General features: G+C 42.8%; 1 protein-coding gene across 1 annotated transcript in view; it reads left to right on the top strand.

Annotated features, from left to right (window-relative positions):
- The window catches only part of RGS22 (regulator of G protein signaling 22), a 161,247-nt gene that overhangs the window by 95,499 nt on the left and 51,432 nt on the right, over positions 1-14,316 (top strand). The window contains exons 15-16 of the mRNA XM_040432191.1: positions 12,016-12,210; positions 13,619-13,711. Of these exons, the coding sequence (XP_040288125.1) occupies positions 12,016-12,210; positions 13,619-13,711 (288 nt within the window). The remainder of the gene's footprint in view (positions 1-12,015; positions 12,211-13,618; positions 13,712-14,316) is intronic.

Genomic DNA, 14,316 nt, shown 5'->3' on the forward strand with positions numbered 1-14,316 from the left:
AGCAGAATGAAATTGATCAGTTCTTATTTTGTCGACCACCATCAGACACCAGTACAAACTATACATTGTATGGCTACTTTCACATCTGCCTTTTCAATTCCGCTATTGAGATCCGTCATAGGATCTCAATCGCGGAAGAAAACGCTTCAGTTTTGTCCCCATTCATTGTTAATGGGGACAAAACTGAACTGAACGAAACGGAGTGCACCAAAATGCATTCTGTTCTGTTTGGTTGCGTCCCATGACGGATCCGCAAAAAACTCTAATGCGAAAGTAGCCTAATGGATTTTATAATAAAGTGAAAATTCTTAGGAATTTCTTTTCAATAGAACGTGTAATTATTGTGCAAATTGTGCCGTAACTGATCTCTCCTGGTATATTTAACTAATGACAGTTGCCCGGCTCGAATTTACATGCCGCTATGCAAAACTAAGTAGCAAGATCATTAAAGGGGTTGTCTGATAAAGATAACCCCTGTCCATACGCCATAGTAGAACATGGACATCAAAGACAGAGAGGGGATCCCCCACTCAGGACCCTCTTCTATGATCCACCGTTGTACTTCATGGGCAGACATTCATCTGAAGGACTGACATGTAATACTACATTTCTCCTGAATTGGCCACTGTAGGGGAAATGCCTGGCTAGCAAAATCACTTGGAGTGACTGCCCAGGAGGAGATCAGCTGGTCTCCCAGGGGGACACATTTTGAAAGGGTTGTCTCTGATGAGATAACGCATGGTTGGACTTGATGGACATGTTTCTTTTTTAAACCGCTCTAACTATATAAGCCCTCTCATGTATCAAGGATTTCACGGTTTCCATTGCTAGATACTGTTATTCATGTGATTAGAATACACAACAATGGACATGGTGTAAATAATAATCCTATGAACATCATGTTCTGAGGTCAGAACCGTACACAGATTGTTAGCACTACGTAGACATTTGCCGCCTCTTCCTGTGGGGCAATCTGTTGCTTTTGCTGGAAGTTTTTTTTTTCTTTCTATTCCCAGCGCTTAAAAAAACGTAATTGGCAAAAATAAAACAAACATAATTCACCCAAACAAAACCAAACAGATCCCATTGACCGTAATGGGGGCCGTTCAGTTTCTGTTCACGAGTTTCTCTCCGCTGTTTCTGACAAAAGCTGCGATTAAAGTGCTGTAGACCTTGGGGATCATTTATCAAAGAACAACGTTTTACGCTGGTCTTCGGTAGCCCCTGCACTACCTGAGGATGTGCCTAATTTATGACAAGGAGCACACCTCATCATAAATTAGGCGTATCTTCCAGCAGTTCTTTGTGCCTAGATTGATATCCACTCCAGTCCCTGACTGGAGTCGTTTTTAATCATCATTTATGTCTGTTTCCAGAATGGCGTAAAAACATTGTGTTTGAAAAATTTTTGTCACTTGACATTCAGAAAGTTGCAAAACTGTGTTTTGCTATTTTTTTTTATGCCAAAAACAGGAATAAGCGGTTTAGTAAATGACCCCCCCCCCCCTTCTTTTAGAAAAAAATAAGGGCGCTTTAGGGCAATTTCAAACAGGTGTGTCCCGTATGGAAAACACACTGAGTGACACGGAGTGTGATTTCCCATTATAAATGCTCGTTTCACAGGACTGGTCGGCATTATAATGCTTTCTGTCTCTCTGACCTTGTATTTACTGAATTGTACTGACAGCGTTATGTCAGTAAAATTCAGTAGATCCCTCCATTCACACTCCTGCAATCCGAACAATACCAGTTCCAGTTACCATCCTCCCTATGAGAGTTGCAGCCCTTGATTTCCATCACTTCCATTGCTTTCAATGTGACTTTTGTGACGGTTCTCATAGCTGATAAGAAGAATTATAGATGAAAATGCGTTAAGAAGAAAAGTATGGAGTAGGTATATACATGTACCCTATGTATGTGCTGTGAGAGCCTGCAGACGGCAAATGTTTGAGAGGTCAGACCAAACTACTCCGCAGCTCGCCAAAAAATATTATATCGTTACAGCTCAATCTTTTAATTATAATAAACCTTGCATACTTTGGCTTCATTTGTTTCTTAAACATGTCGTGAAAATAAGTGAACCTTGACACTTATTTTATTACATCATTGAAAAACATTACGTAAAAACTGGACCTTTTATATGAGATTTTTATAGGACTAATTAAAATATATCTTGGAATGAAGTTCTCCTCCAAGTACAGTTCTGCAAGTTTTAACATGAGCCATGGTGCGGAACTATGATTGGCACTATTAGATAAACTACAGATGATATTCTTATAGTAAACCTTATAGTGTTCCCTATCCACTGTATTATTGCATATGAACTATGTTCGGCACAATTATATATGCACTACGGAGGCAACTATTATATGTAAAACTGCAGCTGGTAAAACGTATATGCACTACAGATGATACAATAAAATGTACACAATGTGGCAGGTAGTATCATATGGACACTATGGGGGACATTTATAAAGACCGACATTTTAGAAGCCTTAAAGGGGTTATCAAATGTCTAAAACATGTCCCCTAATGCCCGGGCCCCTCATATAGATCATATTTACCCCGCTCTCCGGCACCCTTGTCTCTCCTGATCCCTGCATGGTCACCACTGTATCTCTCTAGCGTCACCCGAGATGCTAGGGAGGCTCGTTACCATCGCGGACATCACCGGATGTTTTGATCCGCACGATGGGGAGATGCAGCAGTGGCCGTGCAGGGATTAGGAGCGACGTGGGTGCCGGGGAGCGGGGTAAGTATAATCTATATGAGGGGCCCAGGCATTGGGGGCATGTTTTAGACTTTGGATAACCCCTTTAATCTATCCCCCGCTGGTGTAAGATGTGCCACAATTATTAACAAGTGCATAACTCTTAGGCTGCGTTCACACGGGCGAGATTTCCGTGCGGGTGCAATGCGGTAGGTGAACGCATTGCACCCGCACTGAATCTGGACCTATTCATTTCAATGGGGCTGTTCAGATGAGCGATGATTTTCACGCATCACTTATGCGTTGCGTGAAAATCGCAGCATGCTCTATATTCTGCGTTTTTCACGCAACGCAGGCCCCATAGAAGTGAATGGGGTTGCGTGAAAATCGCAAGCATCCGCAAGCAAGTGCGGATGCGGTGCGATTTTCACGCACGGTTGCTAGGTGACTGTCTATACACTGTATTATTTTCCCTTATAACATGGTTATAAGGGAAAATAATAGCATTCTGAATACAGAATGCTTAGTAGAAGGTCAATTGAGGGTTAAAAAATAAAAAAAATTAACTCACCTTGTCCTCTTGTTCGCGTAGTTCTCCCGGTCTTTAGTTCTTTAAAAAGATGAACTATGGGCTAAAGGACCTTTGATGACGTAAGATCACATGCTCCAATCACATGGTCCATCACCGCGGTGATGGACCATGTGATTGGAGCATGTGATCTTACGTCATCAAAGGTCCTTTAGCCCATAGTTCATCTTTTGAGAAGTAAAGAAGAGACCGGGACTTACGCGAACAAACGGAGAAGGTGAGTTAATTTTTTTTATTTTTTTTAACCCTCAACTGATCACCTACTATGCATTCTGTTTTCAGAATGCTATTATTTTCCCTTATAACCATGTTATAAGGGAAAATAATAACATCTACACAACACCGAACCCAAACCTGAACTTCTGTGAAGAAGTTCGGGTCTGGGTACCACAGTCGGTTTTTTATCACGCGCGTGCAAAACACATTGCACCCGCGCGATAAAAACTGAACAACGGAACGCAATCGCAGTCAAAACTGACTGCAATTGCATTCCTACTCGCGCGGGTTTGCCGCAACACACCGGGACGCATCCGGAACTAATCCGGACACGCTCGTGTGAACCCAGCCTTAGGCCTCTTTCACACGACCGTATGGCTTTTTCAGTGTTTTGCGGTCCGTTTTTCACGGACTCGTTGTTCCGTTTTTTTTCCGTTGTGTTTCCATTTCTGTTCCTTTTTTCCGTTCCGTTTTTTCCGTATGGCATATACAGTATACAGTCATTACATAGAAAAAATTGGGCTTGGCATAAAATTTTCAATAGATGGTTCTGCAAAAACGGAACGGATACGGAAGACATACTGATGCATTTCCGTATGTGTTAGGTTTTTTTGAGGACCCATTGACTTGAATGGAGCCACGGAAAGTGATTTGCGGGCAATAATAGGACATGTTCTATCTTTAAACGGAACGGAAATACGGAAATGGAATGCATACAGAGTACATTCAGTTTTTTTTGCGGAACCATTGAAATGAATGGTTCTGTATACGGAACGTAAAAAACGGCCCGTAAACAGAAAAAAATAAACGGTCTTGTGACCGTGTAATAATTGTGGAGCATCAGTGCAGGCCCATGCACCAAAACTGAAATCTACATCAGCAAAGGGACCTAGTGTACAATTTAGGCATAATATAATAAATGTGCTGGGCTGGCTATGCCTAGGCCCTCACCACCCACTACCTGCCCACTTTTTTTGTAAAACACCTAAAAAGTAGCAAAATTCTGCACAAGCGAGGAACAGGTCAAACGTAACTTTTTGACGCCAGTTTTCTGGCATAAAGAGGTTGATACAATGTGCCCCTATGTGTGGTACTATAGCATGGGAACCAATTGCCACTAATATTGCTAGCACTACACTCCTCAACATTGAAATTGCAGTGCCAAGTAGGAAAAGTTGTGGAATTATGGAAATCACAGGATCAATAGAGGTGTTAATGATTTGCAAATTATAAAATGGCAACAATACTTTTTGATAGTGTCCTGAATGTCCCAGCATATAAGAAATCCCTTCTAAAATACATGGTTCAGGCAGCAAAGGCTGTGATCCCCAGGGATTGGAAATCCCCTTCTCCCCCTTCGTCTGAGGAGTGGTTTGACGAAATTGCCTTGTATCAGAGGTTGGAAGATCTCATTAGCATTACGCCCTCAGACATCACACGATATGTGCAGACTTGGGGCCCCTGGGAAATCTTTCGCTCTTCAACCGCATTTCGTGATGCGCAGGTCTAACCGCTTCAGTAGAATTGTACCCTTTCCCCTTCCTTTCCCTCCCCCTACTCCCCTGTCCAATGTCTTGTCTGTCTATATGTTACTGAGATTTCACATGTCCATTTAGATATGTCTAACTCATATTCTCCCATGAGCCATACTATGTGATAATGGGTATCTACCCAACACAGTTTTGTAGACATGATGTTTAAATTGTTAAACGCTTTTTACATTTGCATATGTCTTTATTTTGGCTGTACCGAAAAATTTCAATAAAAATCTTAATTGGAAAAAAAAAAATGGCAACAAAACATCAAAATTTTTTCATTTTCGAGTATGAGCTTTGTGCTTGATAGCAGACAAATCCTGGGACTCTGCAGGCCATGTTTATCACATTTAGGCCACGCAGGCTGCTCACAGTAGCACTACATGCGGCCTCCTTTGTCTGGCTCCTGGAACACTTTGGAGAAATGGCCGTACTAATGGTCCCACAACCAAATCAGTATAACACAAAGCTGTTAGTGTACCTGCAATGAAGACTATAGGGGTCCGGCTACCATACAGTATGCCACCCCACACCATAATCCCGAAAGTAGGACTGGTGTGACATTTCTTTATGAAGGCCTCTTTACGGCATTACCCATGTAATCTCCAGCTATTATTGCATCTGAGACAAAAGTGGGATTCATCGCCGAAGAGGATAGACCTCCATTCCAACCTCCATTGTTGTCTTGCTGTGCACCATTATAGCTTTTGAGAGCAATGGTGAGAGATCAATGGAACGCCTGTAGCCGGACATCTAGCTCATACAGCCTCAGACTGAACTTCTTTGGGCCCACCTTATATAGGACATACGCACCTTCACGTTTTTTGAAAATTGAGGACTATCGAATTAATAGGATGATGGGCAGTTATTGGATCCAAGTTCATTTCCAGATTATCTATTGCTAGACTCTTGGGGCCCTGTATTATAAGGGGCCCATTATTGTGCTAGATAGTGATGAGCGAAGTTCTGAAAAATTCGATTTGGCTGCTTCGCCGAATTTCACAATGAAATTAGGTCTAGTTCACACTTCAGTTATTTGGTCAGTTATTTCCATCAGTTATTGTCAGTCAAAACCAGGTGCGGGTCAAAAACATGGAACAGGTGCAGATCTTTCCATTATACCTTATCTTTCGGTAGGCTTCACTATTTGTTTTGGCTCACAATAACTGATGGAAATAACTGATCAAATAACTGATGTGTGAACTGGGCCTTAGATATGTTACGAAATACTTTGTCACGAATCTCATTCCTTTGTAAGGGTACTTTCACACTAGCGTTAAAGTTTTCAGAATTCAGAATGCATTAGGACAAAACTGAAGCAATTTTTTCCGGTATTGAGCCCTTAGGACGGAACTCAATACCGGAAAAAATTGCTTCAGTTTTGTCCTAATGCATTCTGAATGGAAAGCAATCCGTTCAGTATGCATCAGGATGTCTTCCGTTCAGTCACTTTTACGGTATTTGGCCGGAGAAAATACTGCAGCATGCTGTGGTATTTTCTACGGCCAAAATTCCGGAACACTTGCCGGAATGCCGGATTCGGCATTAATTTCCTTTGAAAAGTATTAATGCCGGATCTGGTACCATGTGTTCCGGATCTAGTTTCCTGGTCTGCTCATGCGCAGACCTTTAAAAATGTGAAAAAAAAAAATATTGGATCAGTTTTTCCAGGTGACACCAGAGAGACGGATTTGGTATTTCAATGCATTTTTTTAAACGGATCTGGATACAAATGGTATCCGTTTGCACACGGATTTCCGGACAATGGAACTGCCTGGCCGGATTCCTCTAACGCTAGTGTGAAAGTACCCTAAGTCGATGGGGAACGGCGATCGCACAGACCCCATCATTGAACCCTTCGGATGTGGATCATTACATGCCATTCTTCTCATCAGATGATCCGTCCATGCAGAGGTCCTCCTCTGTGCACCTCTTCCTGTTATTCACGTTCATCTTTGTTCTCCCAACCACTGGGGGACATAACATTGAACAGTGCTACAGCCTAGGTGAGTAGCAATCTGCTGGAGTGGCGATAACAGGCACATCTACAAACAGGAGGCATCGCGCAATCATACCACATGACTTGATATCATTTTTGAGGTTTCATTTGGCTAAAAAACTTTGACCTCCCACAAGCCACAGATTGGAGCTAGGTGCTTGAAAATGTTATCATCTGCAGATTTTAGCGACACCTGCTACTTCCTCTATTTGCATAGCCTTACGGCTTGTCTAATGTTGAGGAGTGTATTTTATGGTCACTGTATTGCATTATTAAAATATGTGTGAATGCTGTGGTTTTGCTTGCATGGCTTATGGATGCAAGAGGTATAACCAAAGTGGATCACGAGAGGATAGCAAAAGAAATTGTGGAACCTGAAGGTAAACCAAGCAAGAAAAACGCAAGAACAAGGAAGATCTGCGCAGTGTACTAAGAGGGAACATAATGAAGACATTGTATAGAAAGCATTGAATAAACTTGTAGTGAATGTACCGTACCCAACTGAAGAATCATCATATGCTGAAAAATAAAAAAAAAGATATTGGAAATGTATGAAAACATACACAATTCAAAGAAGTGACCTGAAATGTGCAGCTAGTTCCTCTCTCCGGCCTCTGGGTGCCAGCACACCTCCATATTGCACATAACACCACCAGTGGACAGCATTATACTGTACGTAACGTGACCTCTAGAATAAGTCCAGATATCCTAAACAGACCTCATGGCACTTATACACAGGAGAACGCTCACAGACAGATCAGCCCATTGGCCTGGAGATTTACTTTTGTTCTTTAGATAGCTTTTTAAGCCCGTTGCAAATACAAGATTTGTTTTCGTTGGAATCAAAATGAGCGTTAATCTGATTCCTCACCAAAGCGGCTGCAAGTTCACAAAATCTGTGTTTGCCTCTGGCACCACATGGCGTCATGACTGATTTCTGTGACAAAAAGAATTACAATGGCTTTAGATATCACAGGCACGTTACCAGCCTTCCTTCCAGGCCCAGAACACAAGCCTGTAGAGATGTTCTGAGGTTCTCTGGAAATGGCTCCAGTTTCATTGATGTTGTGGCTTTTGACACATTTCTTGTGTTTCTGGCCGCTTTTCTGTATGGAAAGAGTACATCATTTTTTTGGAATAGTACCAGTAGCTAAAGATTGAGTTACAATAACACAGGCAAGTCATGAAATCGCCTTGTGAAACACCTGTTCCTGGGCTGCAAAATGGAGAAAACAGGGTGCGTGTTTCACTTACAACTAGGGGCAGATTGGGAACTCAAAGTGTCCCTGGAAAAAAAGTGTAAATGTGGCCCCATGTTGTATGTGGGGCCAAACTAGTAGAAGGTGGAGCCAAGCCAAGTGGGCAACCATTCACACAGCATACCTTCCAACTTTTGAAAAGCCCCGGGAGGGATTAAAGCAGCGGCGTGTTAACTGTGCAGCGGCAAATTTTGTTTACACTAAGCCACGCCAATGCCTCCACAAAGTAATTATTCCCTTAGTGCCCCTACGTGGTAATTATTCTCTTTTAGTGCCCACACATGGTAATTATTCTCTCTTAGTGCCCACACATGGTAATTATTCTCTTTTAGTGCCCACACATGGTAATTATTCTCTCTTAGTGCCCACAGATGGTAATTATTCTCTCTTCGTTCCCACACATGGTAATTATTCTCTCTTAGTGCCCACAGATGGTAATTATTCTCTCTTCGTTCCCACACATGGTAATTATTCTCCCTTAGTGCCCCCACATGGTAATTATTCTCGCTTAGTGCCCGCACATGGTAATTATTCTCGCTTATTGCCCGCACATGGTATTTATTCTCGCTTATTGCCCGCACATGGTAATTATTCTCTCTTAGTGCCCACACGTGGTAATTTTTCCCTTACTGCCCACACATGGTAATTATTCTCTCTTAGTGCCCACACGTGGTAATTTTTCCCTTACTGCCCACACATGGTAATTATTCTCTCTTAGTGCCCACACATGGTACTTATTCTCTCTCAGTGCCCCCACATGGTAATTATTGTCTTAGTGCCCACACATGGTAATTATTTCCACATATGGTAATTATTCTCTCTTAGTCGCCCCCCCCCCCCCCCTCCACACACACACACACACACAGGGAAATTATTCTCGCCTAGTGCCCACACATGGTAATTATTCCCTCTTTTGCCCTCACATATTAGTTATGCTCCTTTGTGCCCTCACACAGCAGTTATGTGTCCATACATCCCCCACACCATAGTTATGTCCTCTTGCTGAACCCATACAGTAAAATGCCCCTACACAGTATTTATGCCCTATAGTATCCCCAAAATTATGTATGACCACCAAAGTGCCCACACACAGTCTTTATATGCTTATTAGTGCCCTTGCACAGTACTTGTGCCTATTTAGTTTTCCCACACAGTATTTATGCCCCCATAGTGCCTTAGCACAGTAGTTATGCCCACACACAGTATTTATGCCCTCTTAGTGTCCCCATGTAGTATTTATGCCCCCTTACAATAGTGCTTCCTCCTCACAATGATGTTGCCCCTTTAGTGCCACCCTGTAGTGTTAATAAAATAATAATAATAATAATAATAATCTCACCTATGGCCCTGGCACACAGGAGAAGGTATGGAGGGTGTCAGCACAGTGTCAGATGTGTGCTGATGCTGCGAGTGGGAGGACACTTAGGTCCTTTGACAACTGTTTTGACGTGTATTTGGCAGCCGGCGGTACTGGCGGCCTATTGTTAGGATGATAATGATATGGCAGCATTATAATGAAATGGCAGCAGGACTACCCATGGCCTAGCACCCTCATTGCACCAGCCGCTGACTGCCCTGCTATGCTGTCATTATTATACGTAACACAGTGCAGGTCATTTATAGAGGGACTTGCAACTCTTTTAGTGGTAAAAAAAAAAGTTGCAAGTCACTTTTTTGACTGGCCATGTGACAAGATTTAGTTGCGCAGACGATTTTATGTCATGTTTGACAGTTGGATGGGATGAGGCAGAGCCGGGGCATGTCAGGGTTACTAATATTTACTCCTGAAAACAGTCAGGGGCTGAGTAGTTTTTATTTTAGATGCACGGACTGCCGTAGATGCACCTAATGGTGTGTCCCTACATAGTTCGACCCTGAGAGCACTTCTTTAACAGTGTGAGACTGTGGAGGGACACACTCCCACTCTTACTATCTAACTGTTAATTTTTTTATGAATTTCTAGGAGGAATAACAAAAGGTACTGTACAATGTCACGAGGTAAAAAAGATGCTTCAAAATAGTTAAATAAAGAACCGGTCCTTTTTAATATACAGTATATGGACAGTACCTGAGACCTTAGCCTCCGATTGTCAAGTAGGCAAAACCTTAAACAGGTTTTCCAAGACTTGGTATTGATGGCCTATCCAACTCTTGGCGCCAATCCGCTGTGCTGCGGCCTCTTGCTAGGCCATGTGATGTCACGTTCGCCGGTCACATGGTCTAGGCCAAGTGAATGGGGCTGAGCGGTAGTACTAAGCACAGCGGCTATCCAATGGACGGTCCTGTGCTTGGTAAGCGCTGCGGCCTTCTTAAACAGCTGATCGGCAGGGGAACTGGCAATCAGACCCCCGACGACCTGATATTGATGACCGGTCCTGAGAATAGGTCTCCAGTATTAAACACCCCTTTAGGTTTTGTATGGCTCTAAAATGTTTGACTATTTTTACAAAATTACACAGAACATTTGTGGAGCACTCAGAACATCGAGCACTCCCTATAGTCCTCCCTATCTATGGGCGATAGATAGAATATCAAGCAGTTTTGATTTGTTGAACATGAAGAAGAAAACAAATGTCACACAAAGGCCACAAGGAATTATTTTTTTCTATCCTCTGACAGCGATACCTTTTTATTTTTTCATTGACATAGGTCTTGTTTTTACAATGCTAATTGAATTTTTGTGCTTTATTTTGGGTTCTTATGTAGCATGTAAATACATAAGAACATGCAGTAATGAATTGGACTATACAGGTATTCCAGGACTCAATAGTAAAAAAAAAAAAAAAAAGCACATCAAAAGAAAAACTGGCCCCTAAAACATTTCTTTTAACCAGTAAAGTTAATCGTATTGTTTTTGCACCCTTCCATCAAAAGGAAAACAGATATACCATTTTCGCTGGCTTTGCCAAACTCTCTGCATAAGCGCTGTCATTCACAGCGAAGGGGCAGGGAAGGGGGCGCGGTTACCGCGACTTGAGGCAAGGAGGCCGCTGCCCCCGTGACTTCAAGCATGACTAGAGAAGCGCGACGGCAGGGGATAAAAGACCGTTTTCTGAGCTTAGCCGCATCGGCCTTCAGGAAGAAAATTATCGTCGGAAAAATGCTGCTGGCTACTGTCAGGTACTGCTGGCGGCTTGGGATGGTTTTTGGAGGTGACAGGTTCCCTTTAAGCATTTTTATATAAAAAAAATGGGTTGTCCGTAGTGAATTCCATAATTCATTATAGTCATTAAACTAACATCTAGACGCAATAAAAAAGTGGAAAAAGGCTAGAAAAGATGATGGAATCCACATATAACTTGACCTGTGGGATGGATTTCATTTTGTTCACTACAGAAGGGGATATCTGTGTAATATCCAGTCAAATCTGCAGCAAAATCTGCATGTAAATCTCCCACGTTTGTCTTTCATTTATAATGCTATAGCAGTGTATGTATGTCTATGTCAAACCTGGCCAATTTCAGGAACGGACACAGACAACCTGTGATTCAACCTGCTGTGGGACTACAAGCCTCATCATGCTTCTCAGTCCTTGCAGAACCTCAGGTTACACACATCTGTTCTAGAATGTTTCCCACAAATCCAAGCACTGAGGCCGGGTACACCAAGCATCTATCTGTTGTCAAGTTCTTTCTTTAAATGAAATTCAAATCCCACATTAAAGTCACAAAATGATTTATTGACCTACATTTGGTTCTCTCCTCCAGCTCATTTTTGGCACTTACCTTGCCCCTTCAGCATCCATGCACATTGGTGTTGAGCAGACCATAAGGAAAGAGATTTACCAGAAACTTGATCCACCTTTTGAGGATTTATTCGACTCAGCTGAAGAATACGTCCTCACGTCTCTGCTCTCCGCCTGGACACAGATGACTGAGTTAGACAGGCAGGCCTATGGGAAGGTATGTATTTTAACCTGTGTGTCCTTTATACAGGGACTTAATATCAACATATAGGGAAAATGTACAGTACCGTGTGATGGGCAGCGGTCCAATCCATGAAGAAGATCAACCATGGTAGTAGCTACTTTCACACGGTAATATGGCCAAATTTTAATGTGCATAACGCAGTTCTATGGAACCAAGCTTATGTCAACATAACATTTATATAAATTTGGTTGAGCAGAACCACGGGGGGTCTTGTATTGTGCGTATTGTCTGCAATATGGGTGCTAAAATGGAGCCATATTATGATTGTGTTAAATCTGCCGTTGGGCTCATGCATGTGACCGTGTGCAGTCTGGGAAACATGGCCCATGTGTTGGCCGTATCTCCCGGATTGGTGGAGGGTCCTCTGACACGAACTCCCTGCATCATGATAATGTGAGTACAGTACAACAGACCCAAGGTCAGATAGGAACCCATTATATCATACTGTGATGCAGTGAGTTCAGGTCAGAGAAGCCATGGTCGTGAAGTCTGTCTTAGGGCTCTTGCACGTCACCATGTACAGTCTGGAAAAACATGGCCCATGTGTTGGCCGCATCTCCTGGATTGATGGCAGCTCCTCTGATATGAACTCACTGCATCATGATAATGTGAGCACAGTACAACACACCCACAGTCAGATAGGAATTTATTGAATTATACTGTATATCACTATTATGCAGCAAGTTTGGGGTCAGAGGAGCCACGATCAGTCCGGTAGATGTGGCTGACACATCGGGTTGTTTTTCCTGGGCTACACTCATTTGTGTGCATGAGCCCTTTGGCTGGGGCTATACGGAGACTTTGGCGTGACCAAAGATCGTTTGGTAGCACTGAAGCCTCAAAACATAATGGAACTGAACAGGGTTGTAGCATACCTTGCAAGCTGCTGCGACTGGAATCCCCACATTGTTTGTGATTCTTCTTGTGGCAACTTGCGAGACGCACCACAACCCCATTCAGTTCCGTCAATGTTTTGAGGCTGCGATCTTTGGTTGCACAATGCTTGTCGCGACCAGTTGTCATGTAGTCCCGGCCTATATAACCAGCATAGGTAGAGCTGACCTCATGTAATACTCCTCTGCCAGAGCCAAATGATGACTGAAAGCTACCAGAGGATCATTGATTTGTCTGCAGGTAGGTGGGCCATATAACAGTATATAGACTTCTTCCTCTTCTTTATAGTCAGCTGCTCCACATCACATCCCACAATATTCAGAGTAACATAACTGCTGTTAGCCGAGCGATGACAGATTTATCAGTATAAACACATCAGGATTTCTATGTCACAACAGTGGACAGATGGTCTTCACATTCGTTTGTCAATGTGACCCCTTCACTGGCAGAGAGTTCTCCTTTGTTTTCTTTTATTCTTTTTTATTAGGTAGAACTGGTTGAAGAATCTCGACAGCTGGAGTCAGGAAACTATCGAAAGCTACAGGCCTTGCAAGAGGAGAGAGCGTCCAAGAAATATGAAGTAAGAGAGTAGCTTTGCAGCATTAGTTTGGAGCAATGTTCTCCAAGATGTAGAAGGCAAACTGTCATTGTTGTAAAATTCTATCACAGAATCTGAACTTTGCATTGGTATGTTTTGCACTTTTGAGCACATTTTTTCCCATTCCTTGGAATTGCCCATATTTCTGGGGAAGACAGTAATATGTCTGCACACAAGTCCAACCTTTGATATTGTACCTCTATAGAGGCATCCCTTGTGGCTGCTTGGAGACTCCAAGAGACTCCTTTTGGCCAGAGTGTCTCCTGCATTTCTTACCCACTCTTTCTTGATTGTAATGAGGATTCTCCTCACTCTACCCACTCCTCCAAATCTAATGGGTTACATGGACTGGGTGTGCGCCCCTTCTTCACCTGGCAGCACTAACCCTTCATCTCACTGCCTTATTCCTCTCTAGAACTCAGCTTTATCTTGCAGCGCTCACCATCTGCAGTCTACGGAGCTGCACTCTCCTGCTCCAGCAGAAGCCTCTTCTCAGCTACACATATGTTCGGCCTCTTTGTATCAGCCTCCGTTTGGTTCGCTAGGCTTTCCTGATTTTGTCTCACACTCTTTAGCAGTATAGTTTA

Source organism: Bufo bufo, chromosome 5 (assembly GCF_905171765.1).
Source record: "Bufo bufo chromosome 5, aBufBuf1.1, whole genome shotgun sequence".
NCBI classification, from domain to species: Eukaryota; Metazoa; Chordata; class Amphibia; order Anura; family Bufonidae; genus Bufo; species Bufo bufo.